Source organism: Balaenoptera physalus (assembly GCF_965194825.1).
Source record: "Balaenoptera physalus genome assembly, chromosome: 14".
Taxonomy (NCBI): Eukaryota; Metazoa; Chordata; class Mammalia; order Artiodactyla; family Balaenopteridae; genus Balaenoptera; species Balaenoptera physalus.
Window position 1 is genome coordinate 3,418,447 of NC_138893.1, and position 25,943 is coordinate 3,444,389.

The window sequence follows — 25,943 nt, forward strand, 5'->3', positions numbered from 1 at the left end:
CTGACTATGGCAGAAATCACAATATTTGAAATGGATATTTGAAAATGGGCTGAAAATTGAGATTCAATTCATCATCTCATTCTGCTTCCCCTCGTGCCCACACCTACCTGAATTTGCAGTTGCTCTAAGCAGATGTACAGGTGTCACCATGTGTCATTTTTCACTACGAAGACTCAAGAAGACTGGAAGTTTGAGTACCTAGCCCATGTTTCTTCAGATGTTTTCACTCAGATATAGCAAGACATTGTATAAAACATAATGGCTTTGATACATAGAATTACACTATGATACTTTTCATATTCATTAGTGTAGGGATGGCCCAACATTCACACAAAATAGGGCGAGGTAAATACCAGAACCCCATAGTGAGGGTTCTGTGCGATGCACCCAATGAATCCCAGTTATGTTTTTTTAAAATTTTATTTATCTATTTATTTTCAGTTTAAAGTACATGCATAGGGACTTCCCTGGTGGTCCACTGGGTGGGTAAGACTCTGTGCTTCCACTGCAGGGGACCCGGGTTCAATCCCTGGTCGGGGAACTAAGATCCTGCTTGCTGCACAGAGTGGCCAAAATAAATAAATAAATAAAATATCTTAAAAAAAAAAGTACATGCATAACTATTGAGGACAAGTTTGCTTACTGCTGAATATTTTCTCAAGCCTTGCTGTGGGTTCATTTCACCCTCTCTGAGAAATACTTGTATAGTGAAAAGAAAGCCCTTAGGAGGAAGAGTCAGTACAACTGCCTCTGCTCACACTTCTGCTATTAACTGGCCTGGTGACCCCAGGGAAGACCTGTCAGGGCTGCAGGTGGCTCTGAAGATTCCCCTGTTTCCAGAAAAGAGCTAATCTGCCTGTAGTTTTGTCCTTATCATTACAAGTATTTGAAACATTAAGGACTAATGAATGGTATTAAGGTAATGCTATCAGTAAGATTTAGCAACTATCTAGCTTGCCAACTAGCCGTGTAACTTACAGTAAGTACATGATGTCCAGCCTTAAAAATAACACTAGTCTATTCATATAGGCATTTCTGCTGAACTTAAATGGAAAGGTTTTTTTTTAACTTTTAGTTTGACCTACTTTAATTTTAGCCAAGAAATTAAATTCAGTGTATTTCCAAGCAAATTTTATTCAGAACATAGCTTAAAATTTTTTACTTCCTGATAATCCCATTCCTGTTATTTCTCCTATGGTAAGCCACTTTCGTTTTAAAAATAGATCTGTTCTACGAGACTTAACTTGGCCCTGGTGTTGTCCTCTTATGCGAGTTATTTAATTTAAAAATAGAACTGTCTCAGTAGATCTGTATCAACTAGTTGATGATCGTTTCTATCTGGAATAAACTCTAATTAGGCAGGCGGTTCTGTGGAGTCATGTTTGGGAGCATTATAATCCAGTTATATTTTCCTCCTTGGTGACCTGACAGAAGGCTTTTGTGTCCAAGTTGATGATTTCAGTGTATTTAACTTATAAGTTTTTTCTTAGGCTAAATTTAAGTTCCTCAAGGGCTGGGGGAGTTTTATAATTTGGATGAAAAAGAGATTATCGTTGGAAAGTCGTTAACATTTAACATGTTTGTAACAAGTAATCACCACTAGACTCTTTTTAGATCAATCAAATGACTCTTTAACCCAGAACAATTTTAATTAAAATGCATTTGTACATTTTGGGTGTATTAAATACAATCACTGTTTCTGTGAATACTTATTTCTAAAGGGTACAAAACACCATTAAACAATAATAAGGAATAATTTTTCTATTTATTGAGTTTAAGTTGTTTTAATTTTTCAACCTTTAAACAAAATTTGTTTGTCTGATTTTACAAAAAAAAGTCTTATATTGTTAGAAATTAACTTACTGTTGATTTTGTGATGTTTTAAGGCCTTAATTCTAACAAGAAACCTTTTGCCTTACAGACTTTTAGAGATGTAGTTATTTGTTCCTTCCAAAAAGTCTGGAACTTAAGTTACAGAAAATGAACGTAAAACATGTTATATATCACATACTTTTATTATTAAATATTAAATATAGCTTAATATATTTTGTTACTTAAGTATATAATTTGATATATTTTATAATTAATTTTCAAAACTGGGCTCTCTATCAGACCTGATTATTATACAATATCACATCTTGAAGTATTGTTCAATCAGATTTATGAGTTCATCATCAGTAAGGATAATTCCTTCCTCAAATGATCTTTTGTAGGATTGGGCCATATGATCCTATCATTAAAAGTCCTGTTTTTTTCCCAACTAACCAGCAGAGAGCACTTTAGCTTGTAATATGAGCATTGTATATATAAGTGAATACAGTCAAGATGATGCTTTATCAAAGAAATGGGCAGACAGTCATCTTTACTCATAACCTCATTCTTTCCTGTCAATTCCAGTTTGTTTCATCAATTTCCTAAATTTTTCATTAATTTAAGCATACTTTCTTAGTTTAAAAAAGTTATTATAATGACATTTTCCCCAAACACATTCTTGCATTATTTACTTGGTCAGAAAATTTCATGTTAGTTGTGTTTTGTATATTTTATAATCTTAATTAGTTTGTAAAATTTTACATGAATGGACTAAATTTAGTCTCAATTTCTGTATGCTTTTTTTTTTTTTTTTTTAAATAGGCTCCTACTCTGTGGATACTCAGTAAATAGTTGTTGACTAAGACTTCCCTGGGGAGGTGATTCAACTCAGTAATTGTTTAGACACTAGGAATCAAAATGTCAGAATTCTACTCTAAATGGATACACTATCCTTGTTGCTTGACTAGTGAAGAATGCAGAGATTTAGATAGTCTGCCTTCAGTTCTCTTGCTTGCATCCTTTAGCTCGGTGGTCCGCAACCTTTTTGGCACCAGGTACCAGTTTCGTGGAAGACAGTTTTTCCACGGACCGGGGCGGGGGGTGGGGGTGGGGGTGCGGGGGGGATGGTTGAGGCAGTAATGGAGTGATGGGGAGCAGCAGATGAAGCTTCGCTTGCTTGCGTGCGGCTCACCTCCTGCTGTGCGGCCTGGTTCCTAAGGGGTCCCCGGGGGTTGCGGACCCCTACTTTAGCTTACACAGAATTTGTATAAAGCACTTACCTCACCTTTGTCCCTCCAAAGGGCCACAACTAACAAACCCAGGCTTATCCTATTGTAGTAAATGAAGGATCAAGACAGTAACTGTACAGCCAGTTCCCCTGATTTCCCTGTGTTTTGTACATGAGCAAGGGAAGAATCATAGAAGAAGTTGAAAGGTTTATTCTGCCACATCATGATTTTCTACTTTTCATTGCTTAACAAGAGGAATGTTGAGAAATAGAGCAGAAAGTAGGAACTGTGGGTAGGTGGCAGTTCCAAGTCAGCAGAAAAAGGTTCGATCCCTGAGGCCATTCAGACTTCTGGCCACAGCAGACTTACTGAGATGTAAGTAATTAAATAATGTGGAACCTCACAGTGGAAAAGTGGCTCAAGCAGCTAACCCACAGTTGGTAAAATCCATATCGCTCTTTGCAGGGCCATTCACATCCCTGTTCCCGGCGTGCTGGGACATGGGGACCTATCTCAGGCTTCCCTCATTCTCAGCTCTTTCTGGGCGACTGACGGTTTGAGGTGTAAGGGATGGAATATTAATTGCATATAGACACAAACCCCTTTTGTATGATAGGTAAAGAATGGGGGATATTTTAGCATCAACATCTGTCCTTTTGGTTCAATATTTTAGCATCATTTCCTCAAACCAGAGCTAAATCCTCCCCCACACACCACTGAAAAGTAGCCCTTGGGACATATTTTCCCCTGTGATTTATATTAATTTTAAGCCACTTACTCCCAAATACTAAAAATGTTAATATTAATTTGAATCCAAGTTCGAGTGAGGAAGTAATATGATTTATTACTAGCTTCTGGGCCCCTAAGGATGGGCTGGCCCTGCTTTCCATTTTCTTCTCCCCTAGCCACTCGTCCCTGTCTCCCTACCCTGCACCTGTGTCTGCTATATGCTCAACGAGGTCCATCGCAATCTTAGCAGCTGCCCACGGAAGCTGGTAAAACCTGGTTCCTTCCTGAATCAGAATGTATCTGACGCTCTCCAAGAGAGCTTAAATGACACCTTCTGGTAGGAATCCGGCTATATTTAAATGGATGGAAGGCCTGCGGAGGGAGTTTCCACCTAGGCGTGAAGCCCCCCAGATACTGAGAAAACATCCCGAAGCCTCGGGCTTGGGATGGCGTGCAGCGTGGCATGTGTAATGTGTAACCACGGCCAAGAAGCACAGAACGTTTGCTCTTAGTATTTCCTGAACATTCTGGAAGACTTCTAGTTGGTTGGTTGGTATATTCATGGGAGGAGACCAATGATTAGATGTGAACAGTGGCCAATTGGGGATGGGGCTTTCTGTAATTAGCCCTTCGTTAGGAATCTTCAGTGGAAGATTGGCAATTTGCCCATCTTTTGGCTTATCGCATAAAACAAGTAATCATGGAGAAGTGTAACCTGTGGTTTTTCTAGTAGTAGTAGGTCTCTTTTATTGTTTGAATCACTGAGTGTTTTTTAAGAACCAGTAACCCGATCTTTTATCACTCCGGGGACCCGCCTCCTCTGCTCTGCCGGATGCATTCAACACATGTGTTCTCCTGGGAGGCCCGGCAGTACCAGAGCAATTTACATTCGGCTTCCCAGCCTGCGAGGAGCAGCACATCAGCCTCTGGGAAGGCTTCGGAGACTTGTCAGCAGTCTGTAGCTTATTTCTGTGTGTGTGAGGGTGTGTGTGTGTGTGTGTGTCTCTCTCTCTCAACATTTACAGGCTGGAATCACTGTGGAGGAATAAACAACAGAGTCTTGTCAGGATTTTATCTCAGGGTAATATGATTAGTTAAAAAATGAAAGGCAGAGATACGGGTTTTCGTTAGAGGAAGAATTGACTGTTTGATGTAGAGAACCCCCAGTTTCTTCCTGAGGAAAGCTGAACAGGGCGACTGCAGCCCGCGGCTCTCTGACAGCAGCAGGGGCTGGGTTTCAGCAGCGGCTGCTGGCCTGGGAGCACCTGTAAATGGACCTGGGGCTCAATGCTGTGACTCTGTGTCGTGGCTTTGGATGTGGGAATACCGGCGGTGATCTCCCGTCTTTTATAAACTCACCTGATTTAAAGGAAAGATGAGTGAAGAACCAAAGGAGAAAAATGCAAAACCTGCTCACAGGAAAAGGAAAGGGAAAAAGGTAAGAAATGAATAAGCAACATGTTCTTTTGTATTGTTCTCTGGCTCCGGCGGGGAAGGGAGTAATCGTTAGGCTGGATTTTAAGAGATGGGATTTTAAGAAGCTGCTAGAATCAGAATGCTTTTGTTTTCCTGGTCTATTAATGGGTGTGTTCTGTGTTGGGGAAAAGCATCACAACTGAGGATACATTGCTAAAATATTTCAACAGTTAAATACAGTCATCTAGATTTCACTGAAGTGGTGTGTTTTTCATAGTGATATTCAGGATTATTAAGTAAACACATGTCCTAATTATGTGGGTGGGTGGGTTTTTTTTTTCCCTTTAAATTTTCCAGAATGCTTGTTAATCAACAGGGTACAATTACTAATGAATATTACTATGCTATAGATGTTTAGCTTTAACACATATTTTAAGCAAACTGAGGGAAACCTGTGGTTATACTTTAAAATTGCAGCAGGGAGGTGAACTCCATTTTAATTATTTATCAGCTTATGGCTGACAAATCTCAGATTTGTCGTCGACTCTGCAGTGGTACAGCCGTGTGCCTAATTTGTCCATTATAATTTATAAAATCAATTTTGTTTGACACATAAATTGAAGAATCTTCGAAATAGCAATAGGTGATTATTGTAAACCTGTAGATTCATTTTGGTTTTCTTGCATGTGTATATCTTGAAATGTTCTCCTAACTTTTTCATACATTTTGAAATGGGTGAAAGAGGTAATTCCCTAGGCCTGACATTTGCTTTTGATCCATTGTGGTTTATAAACTGGCTTCCATAGGGCGTGCCACCAGCGGAAAAGACAGTTGTATATCTGTAACAAAGAAAAACAAATCCTTAAAATAGGATTCTAGTTCATAGCTGTTTAAGGAGAATTTGGATGCTATTTTTTTTTAATCCATACTCAAAACCTTCAGATGTTATATTTTAATCATTAGCACTGTTACATGTAATTGTGATTCTGTAAATGCTTCCTTGACCCAGTGTAATGTATGCTCCGCCAGTGGACACATAGAGCATGGTTGGTTAGAGTAGAGAAGATAAAGATTTCAACTACTCATTGAATTGTCAGGCATTAAAATTTTTTTTCATAATCTCTTTATTATTTATGAAGAGGTTCGTTCGAATACAGTGTTCTTAAAAGAGCTACTCTGTCAGCAGACTACCCTGAGGACGCGTTCACGAACATGCCAACATTCTAGGGCAGTGGTTCGACATCCTGCAGATGGGGAAGCTGTCCAGGCTGACTTCAAGTCAGCCCTGAGTCCTTCTGCATTGTCTCCGCGGGGACTGATGATTTTGCAAAGGTGCTCTTCTGATTTCCCAAGGGAGCAGGTCACAGCTGCCCAGCACATACAATTTGTTTAACGCGTGGCAGAGTGGTGCTGGTCTCCAGGAAAGGTGTCAGCTCTGCTCATGTTTATGAGATACGGCCTTAAGTGTCTGACAGGCCCCGCCATGGCTCTGAACACAGGGTGTCAAGGGAAGCCAGACAGACATCATGAGGCCTGGCAGTGCAGCCCAGATTAAAGTGAGCAGTGGCTGGGTCAGTTGTAAATCATTGAGCTTTTATGTGGAATCCTTTAACATGGGCTTTTTTTTTTTTTTTTCTCTCTTCCTTGAAATTTTTCCAGCCATGTTCCATTTCTCTTCCTATCAGGTTATCCTACTCAGAGCACAATATCAAGTCAGTTGCTTTGAGCCCTTCCACACTCTGCCAGCTGCTGCCAGCTGCTGCCAGGGCCCTCTTTACGAAAACCTTCAGCCTCACACTCTGCCCCACGACCTTCCAATCCCCCTCCCACCTGCTCAGTGAAGTCCAAATTCCTTGACCGTGGAGCTTGAGGCCCTTCACAATCTAACCTGCACCCACATCCTGGGCTTTTTTCCCCCTTCACCATTGACTTCATTCATATCTGATTCCATGCAAACTGGAGTTCCTACCGGTCCTTGAATGAATCCATTTCTTCTGATGCTTGTCAAAATCATCAGAAGAAATGCATGGAGAAAACATTATGCATGGAGAAAACATTTCTATGCCGGTCCCTTGATGAAATCCTACCCATCCTGGCAGGTCCAACCCAGATCTCACCCTCTTCTTGAAATCTGTCAATTCACCCTAGTTAGAAGTCAGTCGGTCTTATGGACTGACACAGCACCGGGTCCTTTCAGGACAGCTGACACATTCTACTTCTTTTTCAAGTTATCATGTACCTGCTCTGTTCCCTTCATCACATTGAACCCACTGATATTTGCCTCACAAGGCACTCAGCATGCTTGTATGCAGTTGACACTTAATAAATGTCTCATTGAGCTGTCTCTACCATTTGCTGACCAGAGTTCACCAAGAATTTTCGGTGTGAGAGCAGATGCCTATCAGATAGGAGATATCTTTTAAATGAATAGGCCTTTTCTTCTCATATTTTCTGGATAAAGGATGCAACATTTTTTGTCCTTAAATAAACACACACGTGTGTGTGTGTCTGAGAGAGAGAATTCCATTTCCTCCTAAACCAAATATTTCTCAAGGTCTCCGGGTGTTTCAGCTGACCTACACTGCAACACTGGTGGGTGTGGTCAAATGAAAGCCTTTCAGGTGGGAAATATACGGAACCTGCCAGATTTTTTGGCAGCAAGCTCCCCAAGTATTTAAAATTTTTTCTAGTTATTTATGGAGTTATTTTCATATAAAGCTTAGTGTGGAATCCTTTTCGTATAGGAATACATCTCAAAATGGCCTTAAAAATTATGTGTTTATGTTGAGTGTTTTCAAAGCAGATTACATGCTTAGGGCATTTGGGTATAACGTCTCTCATGAGGCATGTTTAATATTGGAGTCAGCAAGATAAATGTGATGGAATCATTGTATTATTCCTTTGTTAGCACATAGTGAGTGTTTTGGATTTTGCTTAGAGATATAAGGATTGAAATTGATGTTAGGAAATGTTTTTTCTAGTAATTTCTGTATTTAGTTCTGGAATGTGAAGAGGATGTGTGCGTGTGTGTCTGTATGTTTCCCCATCCCATAGCTGTTTCTCTCTCTTTATGCTGGTTACAGGAGAAGCATTTACTGCAAGTCAGGGGACCTGAGTTCTAATCTAGTCCTGCTTCTAACTTAGTATCTTGTCTGGATAAAACAATCAAACTCTTTATTTATAAAATTAGGTTCATATACCTGGCATAGCTGTCATGGATATTATGAAAGTAAAATAAAAATAGTAAGACTGTATTTTCCAAAGAGGTTTTAAAATGATAACATCTAAATTCAAAGTGGTTATCATTGTGGAATTTCAAACTTGCTGTAGAGTGGCTGATTCTATAGTAGAAATGACAAATGAGGACATATTGTCCCATCTGATATTATACTGCCAGAGATGCTTAGTTTAACTAGCCACCAAAGAGTAAGTGTAAAATTGGCATGTAATGATTTTATTTATTTACCATCTGCATTAGCCAGCTCAGGCTGCCATAACAAAATGCCATAGACTGGGTGGCTTAAGCAACAGAAATTTATTCTCTAACAGTTCTGGAGAGTGGAAGTCCGAGATCCAATGCCAGCATGATTGGGTTCTGGTGAGGGCTCTTCCTGGCTTGTAGATGGCTGCCTTCTTGCTCACATAGCCTTTCCTTGGTGTGTGCAACTGAAGGTCTCTCCCTGCTTCTTCTTATAAGGCCACCGCTCCTGTTGGATTAAGCCTCACCCTTATGACCTCATTTAAACTTAATTACCCCCTAAAAGCCCTGTCTCCAAATATAGTCACGTTGGAGATTAGGGCTTCAGCATGTGAATTAGGGGCATGGGGGGGATGCAATTCCAATCCATAGGAACATCCAAAGAAGGTTCCCAAGAAGTCTAGGTTCCCAACTTAAATATGCTTAATAAAAAATGTGACAGTGATTGAAGCTCTTTCAAGTAATTTAGTTATTCAGCAGATGCTATATGGTAGAAAGCCTGAGACTCATTACTGGACTGGAGCCAACTATAGTATACCAATCCCTGCAGAAAGTATAGGGTACCAAATAAAGGTGAGTTCAGGTTCCACTGGTGGCAGAAAGGAGGGAGCGGTGAATCCATCTGAGGATGAAATCAGGAAAAGATAGATAGAGGAAGGCATGCTTGAATTGATGTTTAAAAGATATCTTTTTTCCCAGTGTTCCCCACAGGGTCAGAGGCTTCCAGATAAGAGAGTGTGGGATAAAAGAGAAAGATTTGAAGTAGCCGGGTATACTTAGGGATGTAAACATTAGTACAGTGATGTGTTTTAGCAAGATATGGGAATGGAGAAAAAGGCAAGGACCATCTCAAGGAATTTAAGCTAAAGACCTCTTTTTTTTTTTTTTTTTGTCCTGGTATTTAACAAAAGACTTGAAGCAGCTGAATTATCAAAGTAAGATTTGCTTCTTAGAAAAGCATCCCTAGTATTTGGTAGAAATGCTAGGTCTGTTTTTACACCGTCATTCCATCTAGCAGGAATATATGTCATTATGTCATATAGTTTCATTGCCAATGATTACTGTGGAATTGGTCCTTTGAGTGTTACATTCAGTGATTTTTTTTCAGTGTTAGATTGAAGAAAAATACTTATTTAGACCCTACTAGGTAATGAGTGCAATGAGTTTGCTTGTTTTCTAGGGTACTTCAGTAAATGGATTTTCATCATTTTAGTTCAGTTGCCTTTTTCATCTTCAGAATCCAAAATAACTTGCTTTATGTAAATTTGTTTTTATAGTTTTTTTTTTTCTTCTGAGGGTGGACATCACAATGTTCTCTCTTTCTCTTTTCTGTCACATCCTTGCCTTATGTGTGACAGCTGTACTTGTTTCTTCTGTGATGTAGCTTAAATTATCTAAATGTGTACTCATTTTTTGAGGGACAGTCAAGGGAATGTTCATTTCTGATTTTCATTCAGTATTCCTAATGCTTCTGGATTTTCATTGTTAAATTTTTCTTTGATTCCAGGGTCTCTAATGAGGGTGCCTTCAATACCTGGTTCCCTCTTTAAAGTGATGGTGTGCTGTCATACCAAAAGCATATGGCAGTTGTGTTGACCTGTAATTTTTATTTGTGTATTTGGGCATTGTTCAATTGCTCACAGCTGCTCTACAAGTAGATATCCCCTCCAAGTCTTTTATTGGTGATTGGCATGAACTATTTAAGTTATGGTTCACTGAGCATGATAATGTGTCCAATGCAGTGTAACTTCTGAGCGGCTAATGACACGCTCCCCCTCAAGTGGCTTTTATATCTTTTACCATTTCACTATATGCATCTACATCAAATGTTTTTTCTCTCAATCTTTTATAGTTAGAAATTAAAAAAAAAAAATTTTTTTTAAAGTTTTTTTTTTTTGATGTGGACCATTTTTTTGAGGTCTTTATTGAATTTCTTACAATATTGCTTCTGCTTTATGTTTTGGTTTTTTGGCCCCAAGCCTTGTGGGATCTTAGCTCCCTGACTAGAGATTGAACCTGCAGCCCCTGCATTGGAAGGCAAAGTCTTAACCACTGGACTGCCAGGGAAGTCCCAGAAATTTTTTAATGTTTTTTATTCTCTTTTTTTTTTTTTTTTAAATTTGACAGGCCCAATTTTTTTAAAAAAATTAATTAATTAATTAATTAATTAATTTTTGGCTGTGTTGGGTCTTCGTTTCTGTGCGAGGGCTTTCTCTAGTTGCGGCAAGCGGGGGCCACTCTTCATCGCGGTGCGCAGGCCTCTCACTATCGCGGCCTCTCTTGTTGCGGAGCACAGGCTCCAGACGCGCGGGCTCGGTAGTTGTGGCTCACGGGCCTAGTTGCTCCGCGGCACGTGGGATCTTCCCAGACCAGGGCTCGAACCCGTGTCCCCTGCATTGGCAGGCAGATTCTCAACCACTGTGCCACCAGGGAAGCCCCTTTTATTCTCTTAATAGTCTTCCTCTCAGTTGTTAATCCTTCTATCACAAATGCTATCAACTTTATAGTTGATAGGCACTTCCAATGGTTAAATGTCTATGAAGCAGAAATTTTGACTCTTCCGATAATACATTTGTAATGGTATTTTCTTGAACTTATTAGCATTGCAATTTGCTCCTTTTAGTGCACAGATTTCCATGTTGTATTTGTCCAAGGTTTTTGTGCATTTGGAACTTTCTTTTTGTAGGGAGAGATTGAATGGATTCAGAGAACCTGGGACATAACTTCTTGATTTCAGAATTTCATGAAATAATAGACTTTCTTTATAATACCACCTTTAAAAAATCAACTGTAGTGAGGTAGGTTTACCTGGAGATTTTTTTTCAAATTTTTTGTTAAAGCTTGGTATAAATTTCTTTTATGTATAGCAGCAGCCTTGGGGTCTGGGCTTGGAGCATGGCTTTTAAAACAAGGGACTGATATTCCACAGGTTTGTAATCTCTTCCCCATAATTTCAAAATCCAAAACAAAAACCTAAAAATTTCTTCCTAACTTCTTTGGCGGCAAAATCTGACCTAACCTGAACTCATTTGGCAACAAAACCTGTACTGACCTTATGTGAAGCTATTTATAGTCTTTATTTATCCTCCTTAGCGTGAATATGCGTATGTTTTGCTGCAGAAGTAGAAATTCTTTGTTTATGGGGTTCTGTCCCACGATGCTGCTGGGGGTGTCCATAGTATTGATATATACTTTTCTGAAATCTGAAAAGTTCTGAATTCCAAAGTGTTTCTGGCTGCAAGGAGTCCAGATATGTAAATCTGTACAGACTTCTGAGCTGGGACTAGGGGTGAGCCAGTAGGACTAAAGGTTAGTTAGGAGTGAAGGGGAGGGGGCTTTTTTGTCCTTAATAAATTCCAGATAGAATGGAGCTCTGCAATGCCAGGCATTGTATCAAAGGTCCCTAATGCAGTTTTCAGTCTTGTAGGAAAAATTATTTCCAGGAGCATTGTAACAGATACTGGCTTGCTTAGTAATAAATCTGAACATTTGGACAGGGGGGTTTGAAGATGTTTACAAAGCCTGGTTTTCTTTTTCTTTCTTTCTTGCTTGCTTGCTTGCTTGCTTGTAGTGAATTGTGGCTTGTCAATTAGAAGGAAAAAGAAAAGGTCTTAATGTATTGTTTATATTGTTTAGGAAATTCTTAATTTTTTGTTGTTCATGACCATTTGATGAGGTCATAAAAAATAACTCCAGTATATATTTTCTGAAAGAAAAGAATCTAGACTTTGGGGAAAATATTGTTTGAATTGTTGTGCCTGCTCGCCAAGAAAATACTGTTAATCATATGAAGGATAATTAATTTCCCACAATGAGCACATAAAATGACTTTCTCTGGCATCCATCTTAAATAAAAATTCCCACTTATTGGAATATTTTTTACACAACTGAATTTTTAAAGTTTTCATTCTATTTTTCCTCTCTGTCTCACATAATTGTAAATATAAAGCAACTTATTACATGGCTATGTTAATAGCTTAAAAGCTAGAAGTTTCTCTCAGCTCCCTATTCCTCTATTAATTTTGTAACTCTCGTCTTTGGGTTCCGTTGGTCCTTCCACCACCTGGGAAGTAGTAGGAACAAAGCAGATTTAAAACATACTGTCATAAGACATCTCTTCAGTATTTTAGAGATACCAGTGGTTATACTGGCTTTCACAGTATCGTTAAGAAAAATAAAACTCTAACTCATTTATGCAGTTTTAATGCTTGAGTAGAGTTTAGATTGGGAAACTCAATTTGTCTACAGAGACAGAACTTTCATCCTTCACTCCCAGCTCACTCTTTTTTTTTTTTCACTCATCTTTTAATTACATGTTCCACAGCACATGAGAGATGTTGGTCTGGCATTTCTGCCATGTGTGTGTTTTAAAATACAGTATAATCATGCAAAGCTATTGAATAGATCTAGTTCTTCATTTTGGTTCTGTCTCAATATCATATCATTTATTCTTTCAACAAGTATTTTTTGAGCACTTACTATTCTAGTGCAAGGGATTCATCAGGGAACAAGACAGACAATAAACAGACAAAATGGATAACTAGCAATAAGTCAATAGAAGAATTCCACCTGAGGCTGCTATGCTGGAGGAAGATTCAGAGAAGGGACAACTCTTATAGCCAGGGTGGCAGAGAAGGTGACCCTGAGCCGTGAGCTCACTCACCACAGGGATTTGGTCAGCTGTGCAAAGATGACATTTTAGGCAGAAGGAACTGTTTGGGAAAAGGGCCCCTGTGGTGTTTGGGTTCCGAGGAAGGAACATCACTTTAATGGACTTTCCCGGTGGCCCTGAACTTTAAAGATCTCTACACACAGCTCTCAAATGTTTATTTTTGTTTGTTTGTTTTCCCTCCTGGAATTCAGTGAATGTTTTATGAGTTTTAAGGCTAAGGGATAATATTTTAGGGAGTCAGCTGGGGATTTCTGGTATCTGAGCAGTGTAGCACCCGGTGAACTTGTGAAAAGGATGAACTTTTATTCCGCTCTTCACTTTCCCTTCAGTGCTACCCGTTGTTAACGATTGTGACGTAACTACAATGAGGAACTTAAAAACTTCTTGCAGAAACCCACATCTCTTAAGCATCCAATTAGCAATTACTTCCCCCCTTGGTACACAGTCTACTTGATAAATCAGAAATACAAATACAGGCACACATCAGAAACTGAATTTAATAACCCCTGATATGATGTTTGTGTACAATAATTTTGCAAGTTGCATGTATGTAGCCTATGAAATATACATTGCCTTAGAATATAGGCTCTACGATATTATGTCATATTTACTGTCAGCATTTTGTGGGTACTTAGTGAAAAATTAAGCAATAATTGTAGCAAACCAAGCAAATTCCTGACACAAAGCTTCATCTCTAGATAATTTATCCGGGAACATTGTGTAATTTCTCTTTGTTATTTTCATGATACTGGCTTATTTAGTCTTTACATGCAGTGATTTCATCACTAGATACTTTACCTTGGCATTTTACAGAAATGAAAAGTCTCTCTGGAGCATTATCATGTTATCTTCAATGATGGTTTCACTGTTTTTCAATCTAGTTCACTTTAACATAGAAGGAACATTAAAGATACATACGGAAGTTGAACGATTATGGTCTGATTATTAATGAAAAAGATCTTGTGTGTAATTATAGGTAATTAAGTGAATCATGTATTCAAGTAAATATTTATGAATAACTTCAAAGTTTCTTTTTAAAAGCAAAAGCAACTGCAGTTATGATTTTATGGATTCCCACCCCACTGCCGCTGCAGAGATGTTTATCAGAAATTTAATGGATTGCCTCCTACTATACATGTGGGGTTATTTCACTCAATCTGTTGTTTTGGACAAAGAGAGAAGCACAGGAAACAGCTTGGTTTCAGATATTCGAAGTTCCCTGTTCTCACCCATTAAGCAGGGCTCCTTCTCCTCATCGGTTCTTTATGTCTTAAAATAAGAAAAAAATTTAGAGAGCATTTATGAAATTAGAATAGTAATGATAGGTTCCAGGATTCCTGCCTTTTTTAAAAAAAAGTTGCTAATAAGTCTTTTGATAAATTCAGTTATGTGAGTGTGCTTGAAATAGGTGCTAGCAACTTGCTTCAGCACATTCGTGCTTGAGAAGTTTTCACTGTCTTTCACAGAATTTTGTTATTTTAGGGTATCTCTAGAACAAAGCTCTAAAAATGAAGGTCCTCCATACTATTGAAGTATAAAAATTACAAAATATTTTAATTGCTTAAATTAATAAGTTTTCTCTCAGTAGTTTACCTGGTGAAAATGCTTTTAACACTAATCCCTTATCTCTATGAAAGGTCTTTTGGGGTAAACTTTAGGCATTATGTTACAATACTTAATGTAATTTATAAAAATGCCAATTGTAGTTTTCTCTTTAGAAAGTAGATATACTAATGTAGATGAATTAAACTAATGTGTCAACATGTGCCTTTTATCTTCTACCTTTAAAGCTTTTCTGTAATCTTTAAAGTGGAGGTTCTCCTAAAAATATTATGATCATGGGCTTATTATGGTCCTAGTAAGATACTCTTCATGGTGAACTGGTGAGAACAGAGAACAGAATCATATACACTTGAGTATGAATCTGTGTCCCACCATTTAATAGCTATTTAAAGTTAGTCAAATTACTTAAATTTTCCTTGTTTCCTAGTGCATAAAATGGGGATACTTCGCTTACCTAGAGGTTTAATGTGAGGATAGAAATAGTATATGTCAAGTGTTTGGTAAAACTCTTGGCCGAAAGTAGGCATACAGCATGGAGTAGCTGTTGTAGTCATTAGCGTTAAAAGCATTGCTAGTGGGCTTCCCTGGTGGCGCAGTGGTTGAGAATCTGCCTGCCAATGCAGGGGACACGGGTTCGAGCCCTGGTCTGGGAAGATCCCACATGTTGCGGAGCAACTAGGCCCGTGAGCCACAGCCTGCGCGTCTGGAGCTTGTGCTCCGCAACAAGAGAGGCCGCGACAGTGAGAGGCCCGCGCACTGCGATGAAGAGTGGCCTCCACTTGCCGCAACTAGAGAAAGCCCTTGCACAGAAACGAAGACCCGACACAGCCATAAAATTAAAATAAATAAATAAATAAGCAAATATGGTTAAGAAAGATATATTAAAAAAAAAAAGCATTGCTAGTATGAGATTAGTTTTGGTACTGCTTATTACCTATGAAGAAAATCAAAATTTGAGGGATATAATTATAGTTCATCATCTCCTTGAATCAGAATTTTTATGTCTAATTTTAATATGATGTGCTCTCCTTTCTCTTTATAAATCAGAATAGCTTGTTTTGTGATGGTAAAATTAATGTGCCATGTTGATTTCCTACCTCTTTAATAAGAAAATTAGAAATTTGTCTTCCAAACATAATGATCTTTTAAAAAAAGTATCTTTTGACTTGTTTTAGAAAATTACATATTTAGTCTATCTCTAGTGAAATTTTGATTTAGGAACAGATTAGTGGAAAATACTGCCTTACAATCATAAAAAATGGGCAGAGATAGTTCAGGATATCTTTGTGTAATGTTAACTTCTGATGGTTCATGTCAGATAGGATTTGGATTATTTTTTTTTTTTTAATTATTTATTTATTTATTCATGGCCGTGTTGGGTCTTCGTTTCTGTGCGAGGGCTTTCTCCAGTTGCGGAGACTGGGTGCCACTCTTCATGGCGGTGCACGGGCCTCTCACCACCGCGGCCTCTCTTGTTGCGGAGCACAGGCTCCAGACGCGCAGGCTCAGTAGTTGTGGCTCACGGGCCTAGTTGCTCCGCGGCATGTGGGATCTTCCCAGACCAGGGCTTGAACCCGTGTCCCCCGCATTGGCGGGCAAATTCTCAACCACTGCGCCACCAGGGAAGCCCAGGATTTGGATTATTAACATTCGTATTATATTAACCTGGTAGTGTATATTTCACGCTTGTGTTTGTGCTGTAAAAATCCTCCCACCCTGTATTTTACTTAACAATTTAGGATGAGGGAACAGGGTGATATGGAAGAAAGAACAACACTTTGTGGATTTTCTTCTTGGCTCCGGTGTAACGGCAGCAAGAGGTAGTGGGGTGGAAGGAGCATGAGAGTCAAAGATATTTACATTGAAGACATTTAAGACAATTTATATGAAAATATAAACATGTTCAGTGAGTTTATCTATGTGACATTGAGCTGAAACCTCCCCTTTTGTAATGTCTGAAATGTAACTGAACCAGATGATACCTATGATGCTTATGGGTTTTAAGACATTACTTTCTACCAAAGATACTGAATTCATATTTTCAAAGCAGTAGTGTGATAGGCGAGATGCAGGGCGGTGCTTGCTGTGTGTTTGCTGAAGGGAGGGAAAGGCCTGAGAGCCCCCCTCGCTGTAGTTCTTCTCTTCTAGTCAACATCTCTAATGTCATTTTGCCTCTAACAATATAGCCCCCTTATATCCTAATTTGTGTTCTAGTTTTCACGTTTTTAGGATTGAGGTGTGAAGAAAACAAGGAGCCATCGCCTAACCTTTCACCTCCCAAGTAGAATTCCAGTTGCCATTCCATTATTGTATTGAGCAACACCGCCACATGAAACATTCTGAATTTAAAGTCTGGCATCTAAAGCGGTTTTAGAAAGACCACCCTATTTGATGTCAAAGTGCGTAGTCAGGCCCTTTAATTCTGAGCCTTTCATCGAAATCCACTCAGGGACAATTTGTGCATTGTTTACATCTGGATCGTGGACAATTGGTCACTCCGACTTGTTATGTTTGTTTGCTTGCCTTTTTTTTTTTTTTTTTTTTTTGCTGCAGTAAAATACTCATAGCATAAAACTTACCACTGCAGCCATTTAAAAGGGGGATTCCGTGGCATTCACTCCACTCACAATGTTGTGCGACCGTCACCAGTATCTAGTTCCAGAACTTTTTCATCACCCCAAATGGAAACCCCACACACATTAAGCTGTCGCTCTGTATTCCCTCTGTCCCCAGCTCCTGACAGCCACTGATCTGCTTTCTTTGTCTATGGCTTTATGCCTATTCTGTATGTTTTATATGAGTGGTTCATATAATACATGTCCTTTTGTGTCTGGCCTCTTTCACTGGGCATATTTTAAATGTTTATCCATGTTGTCACATGTATCAGTACTTTATTCCTTTTTTTAGTTGAATAATATTCCATTGTATGGAATTCCACATATTGTCTATCCAGTCATCTGTGGATGGACATTTGGGTTGTTTGTATTTTTTGGCTATTGTGAATAGAGCTGCAGTGAACATTTGTGTACAGGTTTTTGTTTGAACGTCTGTTTCCAGTTCTTTTTTTTTTTTTTTTTGGCTGTGCCTTGTGGCTTGCGGGATCTCAGTTCCCCAACCAGGGATTGAACCCAGGTTCCGGCAGTGAAAGCTCTGTGTCCTAACCACTGGACTGCCAGGGAATTCCTGTTTCCAGTTCTTTAGGTTATGTTCCTAGGAGTGGAATTGCTTGGTCCTACAGTAATTCCATAAACATTATAAAGCTTATTGAAGAACTGTCAGAATGTTTTTATAGTTTGATTTCTATTGCATTCATATTTCTATATCTTATTATATATCCAGTCACATGATATATTATTCTTTTGGAGTTTTGGGGCTAAATTATAGTGAAAATATGTATATATTTATTATAGAGAGAGAGATAGTAGGAAGTTTGTGGAGAAAGACAGTGGCACTCACTGATCTACTGCAAATAGAGAGAAGAGCCCCTTCTGGGCTTTCAGTGAACGGCAGCAGGTGTATCCTGGAGCATCAGAGAAAAGTAAAATCATCATCCTGGGAACATTCCTGATGGGAACTTTTACTTGAAATATGAATTTTGAACAGTGGCAGAACTGAGAAACTTTGCCATTTGTGTTATATCCCTTAGCACAAGTCCCTGGCTGTCCCAGAACAGAGTGTGTGAAATGGAACCTGTTCTTTACATGAGGCCAGAAAAATAGATGGTGCGTTGAGCCACGTCTGGCTTCAGGTTTCCCCCAGAGAGAAGTGATTTAGAGGCTTAAAATATCAGATGACCTCTGTATTGCCTATGTTTATGGTTAACTGTAGAGCAAATAGTATATCATTCTCATTTCATAGTGTAGCTTCATTCACTCTCAGTTGTTTCTCTTTCAATATCTGGAAAGAGAGGCTGCCCCTGGGAATGTCCCAAAGAGGGTTCTGAACCAGGTGGGCTGTGACTGACAACTGTAGCCACAGTTTTGGTCAACTTTTTGGGGACAAAACCAGGTGAGCTGCACTGCTGAGAGTTTCCTCTAAGAGCTACTGAATAGTGATTGTAAGAGGAAGAAGGTTGATGTCAAAATAAGCAAGTATTACTTGCTTTGCTCTGTGGTAGACACTGCAAGAGAGAGAAAAGTATTGGAAAGGTATTTGCTTATGGGTCACCTGATCTTTACAGAAGCAGCAGGAAAATTCCCAAGGTATTAGATTCCTAAATCTCTTCTAGGTAGGGCAGGTCCTTTGTTGTTTTTCTTTTCTTTTCTTTTCCTTTTCTTTTCCCTTTCCTCCCTCCCTCTTCCTTCCTTCCTTCCTTTTTATCTTTCTTTCGTGGCACTTAACCTCATGAAAATATGCAATTAGTTATTCCGCTGCCCACTGGGCAAAACTGGTGTTACCCTATAGGTCATGTTACAGTACTGAAGATTTAGAATTAACTATTCTGGAAAACCATTCAAAGCCTTATGGTCTTCCAGTGCAAAATACAATTTAACTTTCATACCTGAATGGTTTTTAAATGTTTCTTGCCTTAAATTTATTTATAACTAGAGAATTTTTATAATTTCAGTTCTAAGAGGATATTTTACAATGAAATATGGCCTCCTTATCTAAGTTTTCTTAAAGCTTCTTGCTTTAAATTGATTTATAACTGGAAATTTTTATAATTTCTATTCTTACCATTTTTTTCTCTTTATTTCCTACCCTCTTCTCTAAGAATTTTGAACTCAGGTCCCACTTAATGATGGAAGAAAGACAAAACTGAAAAGTTAGAAATATTCCTCCTGAGAGAATCAACTTAGAAGCTATTTTGTATTTTAATTTCAAATAAAAATTTCCCCAGGTCTCTTCTAAGGTCTTATATGATACACGTATATTGATTCATGATTTTGATATGATGTTATAACATATAACTCAGAAAAGTGTGTAGTAATTATGAAAACTGTATGTAATTATAAAGATAGCACTATAAAGATAAATGGTAAACTGTGGTTGATTTTTATCAGGAAAATAAGTTTATTAGTAAACAGATGTAGGAGAAGATCCACATTGGAATGCACCTTGATACATATCATTGAAGATGTCAGGGTCTATTGGGTGGGTTTTAGTTTTTTTTAATGAGATTCACAGTGGTTCTTGGCTTGTCTATGGACTTTAAAATGTCGTTTAATCCCTTGGACTTTGATTGAGCTGCGAAACCTTATACCACTCTAGTTTCTGGCTTCATGGTCTTGAAACTGGTGGGCAATAAGTAGATACTGTTTGTAGAAAGGTCCTCCAGGAAAGGAAGGCTTAGGATTCAGCATGAGGGCTCTTGGATCCCAGGAAGAATCACCTGTGGTTACCTGCACTTCTGGTGAAACACTACACAGAGCTCCATGGGAGCTCCTGTCTCTGCTGTCAGGGACATTATAATCTCATGGTTGACTTTAGAATTTTAGAGAAAGAGCTCTAGGTGTTGTAGTTTGAAAAGGGTAATGCATGTAAAAAATAAAAGAATAACATAAGACCAATAAAGACACAGACCTAAGTATATTTTGTGCTATGGTGTGTGACTTGCAATTGGTTTTCATCTGAAAAGGCTTTTCTGGAGAGAGCTTGTCTCGGTGTTAACCTCACATGATTACAGAGTCAAAGAAGTAATATAAATGAATAAGTTGTACTCAGTGTGGCCAGATGTAGTGATTATTCCAGAAAAGCTAGAATTTCTATGAGAAATCTCTTGATATTAAGATATTGAAGCTAATTAATAATTTTTAAAAGCCAAAACCATCATGCAAACTGATAATTAACCAGTCTCCTGGACTCCAAGTTTGTACCTCTGTTTTTAGCTGTGTTGTGAAGGGTTGGATACTGTCTTCAGTTCTCTCTGAGTAGAAACTTAGAACTGAGGTCCTGTGTAGAGAATCTCTGTGGTAAATATTTATCTAATATAAATCTATCTTCCTTTATTTTATTGGTTAAAAAAATTTTTTTTTACTCTTTTGATTGTTCAGATGCTGATATCAGATTTTACCACACCCCCGCCCCAGACAATAATTAGAAAATTATCCTTAAGGCAATTAATAGATTATTTCAAGTGGTGGAAACAATAGAGAAGTTGCTGGAAGAACCTGGATGACCCTTGAGAAGCTCAGGAGCTTTAAATGGAGGCTGAAATTCCGGATTTCCAAATGAGTTTGTGTCAGGCGGAAATTTATTTTATTAAAAATGTATTGTAGGGCTTCCCTGGTGGTGCAGTGGTTGAGAATCCGCCTGCCAATGCAGGGGACACGAGTTCGAGCCCTAGTCTGGGAAGATCCCACGTGCCGCGGAGCAACTAGGCCCGTGAGCCACAACTACTGAGCCTGCGCGTCTGGAGCCTGTGCTCCGCAACAAGAGAGGCCGCGACAGTGAGAGGCCCGCGCACCGCGATGAAGAGTGGTCCCCACTTGCCGCAACTGGAGAAAGCCCTCGCACAGAAACGAAGACCCAACACAGCCATAAGTAAATAAATAAACAAATACTTAAAAAAAAATGTAAATCAACTATTTCAGAAAAATAAAAGGTAACATTTCTGAATCCCTGCCATGTATCAGGTATAGTCTATGAGATTTACACACTTGATCTCCTCTTCGTAAGTCCTACGGCAAACCAGTGAAGTGTTCTCTTCTGTTTCCCGAGTTATTATCCTCAACCTAAGAAAGCTGTCTGAGCTCACCCAGTGGGTGTGTGGCAGACCCAGGATTCCACCTATCCGACACCAGATTCCTTCCCTCCTGCCTTTTGCACTTTCCTGTTTCAAGGAAATTTACCATGTAAGCAGTGTAGTTAAGTTTCAGACATTGTAATTTATCAATTAATTGTTATTAACATGAAGTAAAGGAAGCAGAAATGCCTTTCTTACATTTAGCAAAATAATTAAGTTCTTTATACTTTATTACTATATACAGCAAATTTCTAGGATCCTACAGCAAACTAGACTCATAAAACAGCACACGTATTTGGAGTTCATTACTGTACATGAACAGTAGTAGCAAGTACATCTGTTTTTGCTAAAGTGCCGTACCGAATTCACAAGGTGTCCAAGATTCTAAACAAAAACATATGTTTGTACTATGTCATTTCACATAAAACTTAAAGGCAGTGATGTTTATATGTATTGTTGTAATAAAAGCATTTTGTTGAAACCTAATATATGTATATTTTAGTTGCTTGTGAAAGCTCAGACTTGGATATTTAAAAAGTGTTATGTATTCAATCTTATTAAATACTTAGCGGAGAGCACAAAAATTAGCTTAGATTTTATAATTATAGGATAGAAAATGTATGAAGACTCCAATTTCTAACTGCAGATTAACAGGGAACGAATATGAATATCGTATTTCCTCAGTTCTAAGCGACAGAGTGTCTTACACATTTTAAAGTCTCTGAAATTGGGGTGCATCTTACCATTGATGAAGTCTTTGCTGTTGGCCAGGCATCAGCCATGATGTAATTGTCATTGCCTGCATTTACACCCGTGGTTGTTATTTTAGATGACATGACTGCTATGCCTCAAATTTTTAGTCAACAAACTATTTAAAGATCCTTTGAGTGAAGAATTTGCGGAAGGGGTGACAGTGGGTTAGGAGAAAATCCTGGAGACAGTGTGGAGCACCTTAAGAAATGCTGCATCAACTACCATCTTGATGGCACAGAGGTTGATCTTGGGTGTGAAAACGCATTGATGACTCAACCTCAGGCATTGATGATACTGAAGAGGAAGTCTCTGAATGTGCAGAAGTTTTAAGAATACCTTAGCCAGTTTCTTTCACTTGTATCTTCCTGTTTTAGTATGTCTAAGGGTTATATATGATGAAAAGTCTATGTATAAAGGAGTCAAAATAAATATTTTTAAAAAGAATACATTTGAAAATTTATGTGATAATGTACTGTCATCATTTGACAGTTTTTTCTTGCTTTATGTTACATTAAAATGGTGTGTCTCATAATCAGTGACATCTTAGATTGATGAAATCCAATAGTGAATAATTAACTTTTCAAGTTAAAATTCGAAGCTCAGAAATAGCTTGTATTTTTATGGCTAAAATTAGAAACTTAATGGTGTTAAGTTTCTGCTATATGCTATAATAATACTGTGTCGCTAAATTATAATTTTTAAAATGTTTAGTTCTGGAAGCTAATATTTTTCTTCAAGTTTAAACCAAAGTCAAAATAAATATATGAACTGTACATATCTTCTTTTCAAGTTCTTTCACTTTACTTTGTAAATGGCAGCCCTGGGGTCTACACTGTGCATCAACTTAAACTTGTAAGACCAAATCAAATGTAAAAACATAATTAAATGACCTGGAAGTTAATTGGCTCTCACTTTAATTCCTTCTGTAAATACATTTTCATCAATAGTGGCCCTTTCTTTTTCTTTCAATCTAATTCTTACTTTTTAAAACATAATTGTGTTTTAATTTGTTATTGAATGTTTGGGCCATAAATTTTCATTTTCAAAGCGTACTTTTAAAGTATTACAGTGCTAGATGTCCTTGAATATTCAGTTTCTAAATTCACATACTAAATATTGTTAAGCTGAAAATGCAAGCAAACAAAAAATCCAAACCAGACATTTTATTGTGTGATATATCGAAAAGAGAACCAATATCATGATATTGGTAGAATATGTGATTGAAGAAATAGGAAATTTTAAACTTTGTTTGTAGAAATTCTTGATAAAATTGCTATAAACCTTCTCTTAAACCCACAGCTGTACAGAAGTGATGTGACTTCACCTTTGAAGAGACACTGAACAATATTTGCAGTGCTGTGGTTGACATTTTAGGCAGAAATATTAAAAGGCATCATGTGCAGTACATAAGTAAAAAATAAAAGCAGAAACAAAAAACCTTGCCATTTTGTGAAAATGCCATAGTGTTATAAAGTGAAATTCACTTCTCTACAGCAATGACTTCTCCAAAGACAAATTAGCTGCCACAACATGCTATGTTTATGCTTTTCTGCTGGATATACAAAGTGGACACATGATGGTGGAGTTAAAATTCATTTATTTAAAACCTTTATATCCTTGTTTTTCAGTCTGCCATTTTGTTTTATGTTAATCTTTTAGAGAATGTACTTTATTGTGTTTTAAGAGTACAAGTAATATAATTTGTCCTAGAAATACCAGAAAATACACCCCCCAAAAATAGAAAGCTATATAAACATTTAAAAAATTCTATTTCATGTTTAGACTTTTTAGAAATTCTCATTCTTTCTAGACTGTTTAGAAAACTCTAAACACATGTATTTTGTCTTTCTTTTTATAAAAACGGCACATTAGCCTAAAATTCTTCAGAATATATTTATACCAAGTTAATGCCTCTTATTCTGTTGGTTTATAGGAAAGCAATCTGTTACAATTAAAAAACACTTAAGGAAAAATAGCTGCTCTTGTATCTTACTATAATCAAACCTGTTTATCCCTAGCACACAAGAATGTTTTTATAATATAAAATATAAGTATGCAATATATAAATATATTCCACATTTGCATAATATATAAGTAAATAAATATGTGTATATGTATATATAATGTTTTTTTTAAAATTTTATTTATTTATTTATTTGTTTGTTTATTTATGGCTGTGTTGGGTCTTCGTTTCTGTGCGAGGGCTTTCTCTAGTTGCGGCAAGCGGGGGCCACTCTTCATCGTGGCGCGCGGGCCTCTCACTATCGCGGCCTCTCTTGTTGCGGACCACAGGCTCCAGACGCGCAGGCTCAGTAGTTGTGGCTCACGGGCCCAGTTGCTCCGCGGCATGTGGGATCTTCCCAGACCAGGGCTCGAACCCGTGTCCCCTGGATTGGCAGGCAGATTCTCAACCACTGCGCCACCAGGGAAGCCCCAACATTTACACTCTTAAAGAGCAAGAATAAAATGTTCAACTATAGGAACTTAAATAGTAAGAACAACATTTTAATGATATTCCAGAACATGATAACATTATTGAATCATAAGCCATAAGCCAATTATTAATTATTAATGTTTTAAACTATAGGTTTTGAAACCAATTTCAAAGTTGTTAAATATTTTAGATTCATGGTGTGTAACATCTCTTGGAAAACCATGGTGTTTCTGTTTACATGTCATCACGATGGTAGGGGGTGTGTGTGTGTGTGTGTGTGTGTGTGTGTGTGTGTGTGTGTTTGGAATGAGCCCTTCTCTCTTGATATGTGTGGCAGTGCTTGATTAGCTTCGTTTCCTAAAGAACTGTATTATCCTTATAGGTCAAGTATACTTATAGAAAAAGAGATCAGATTTCCCGGGGGGGGGGGCAGCAGGCTGTGGGTGGGTAGGCGGAGGTTGGGGGAGGGAGAGTTGGTTGAAGGTGGTCAAAAAGTACAGTTATAAGATAAATAAGTACTAGGAATGTAATGTACAACATGATGAATATAATTAACACTGCTGTGTGTAATATATGGAAGTTAAGAGAGTAAATCCTGAGTTCTCATCCCAAGAAAAAAATTTTTTTCTATTTCTTTAATTTTGTGTCTGTATGAGAAAATGGAGGTTCTGTAAACTTACTGTGATAATCATGTCATGATGGATGTAAGTTAAATCATTATGTTGTACATCTTATATAGTGCTGAATGTCAGTTATATCTCAGTAAGGCTGGAAGGAAAAAAAAAAATTAAATTCCTCATGAAGGGCATTTTGGGGCAATAAAGATCACTGACTGCTTTAAAAAAACCTATTATTCAGAAGGACTGATAATAAAGACTGGTTTCCTATTTAATTTCTTTTGAAATTAGAATACCCATGAAAGTGCAGTTAGTGAATTTGACAATTATACTTCCTGTTATGCGTATTATTTGTCTTTAGATGTGAAGTTGTGGATTAAGTGAAGAGAAGCTATAAATTCTGATGATAGAATGTCCTGAACTCCCTTAGCTTCAGTTTCCTCATCCTTAAAAATACGGATGATGTCTTGTCTGCCTCATGAGACTGTTTTAAGAATTAGATGAGACTGTGAATGTGAACGTATTCCGTGGGTCATCATTGTAGAACAGTAGTAT

General features: G+C 37.9%; 1 protein-coding gene and 1 long non-coding RNA gene across 2 annotated transcripts in view; one reads left to right on the forward strand and one right to left on the reverse strand.

The window, feature by feature from the left end:
• Nucleotides 1-10,802, reverse strand: part of LOC309643170 — a 51,544-nt gene extending 40,742 nt beyond the window's left edge. Inside the window, exon 1 of the long non-coding RNA XR_014253604.1 lies at nucleotides 10,199-10,802. This is a non-coding gene — a long non-coding RNA (uncharacterized lncRNA). The remainder of the gene's footprint in view (nucleotides 1-10,198) is intronic.
• Nucleotides 1-24,461, forward strand: part of LOC309642898 (uncharacterized protein) — a gene marked incomplete at its 5' end in the record, with an annotated part of 184,267 nt that extends 159,806 nt beyond the window's left edge. Inside the window, one exon of the mRNA XM_082424962.1 lies at nucleotides 20,893-24,461. Within this exon, the coding sequence (XP_082281088.1) occupies nucleotides 20,893-20,899 (7 nt within the window). The 3' untranslated portion in view covers nucleotides 20,900-24,461. The remainder of the gene's footprint in view (nucleotides 1-20,892) is intronic.
• Nucleotides 24,462-25,943: the final 1,482 nt, after the last annotated feature.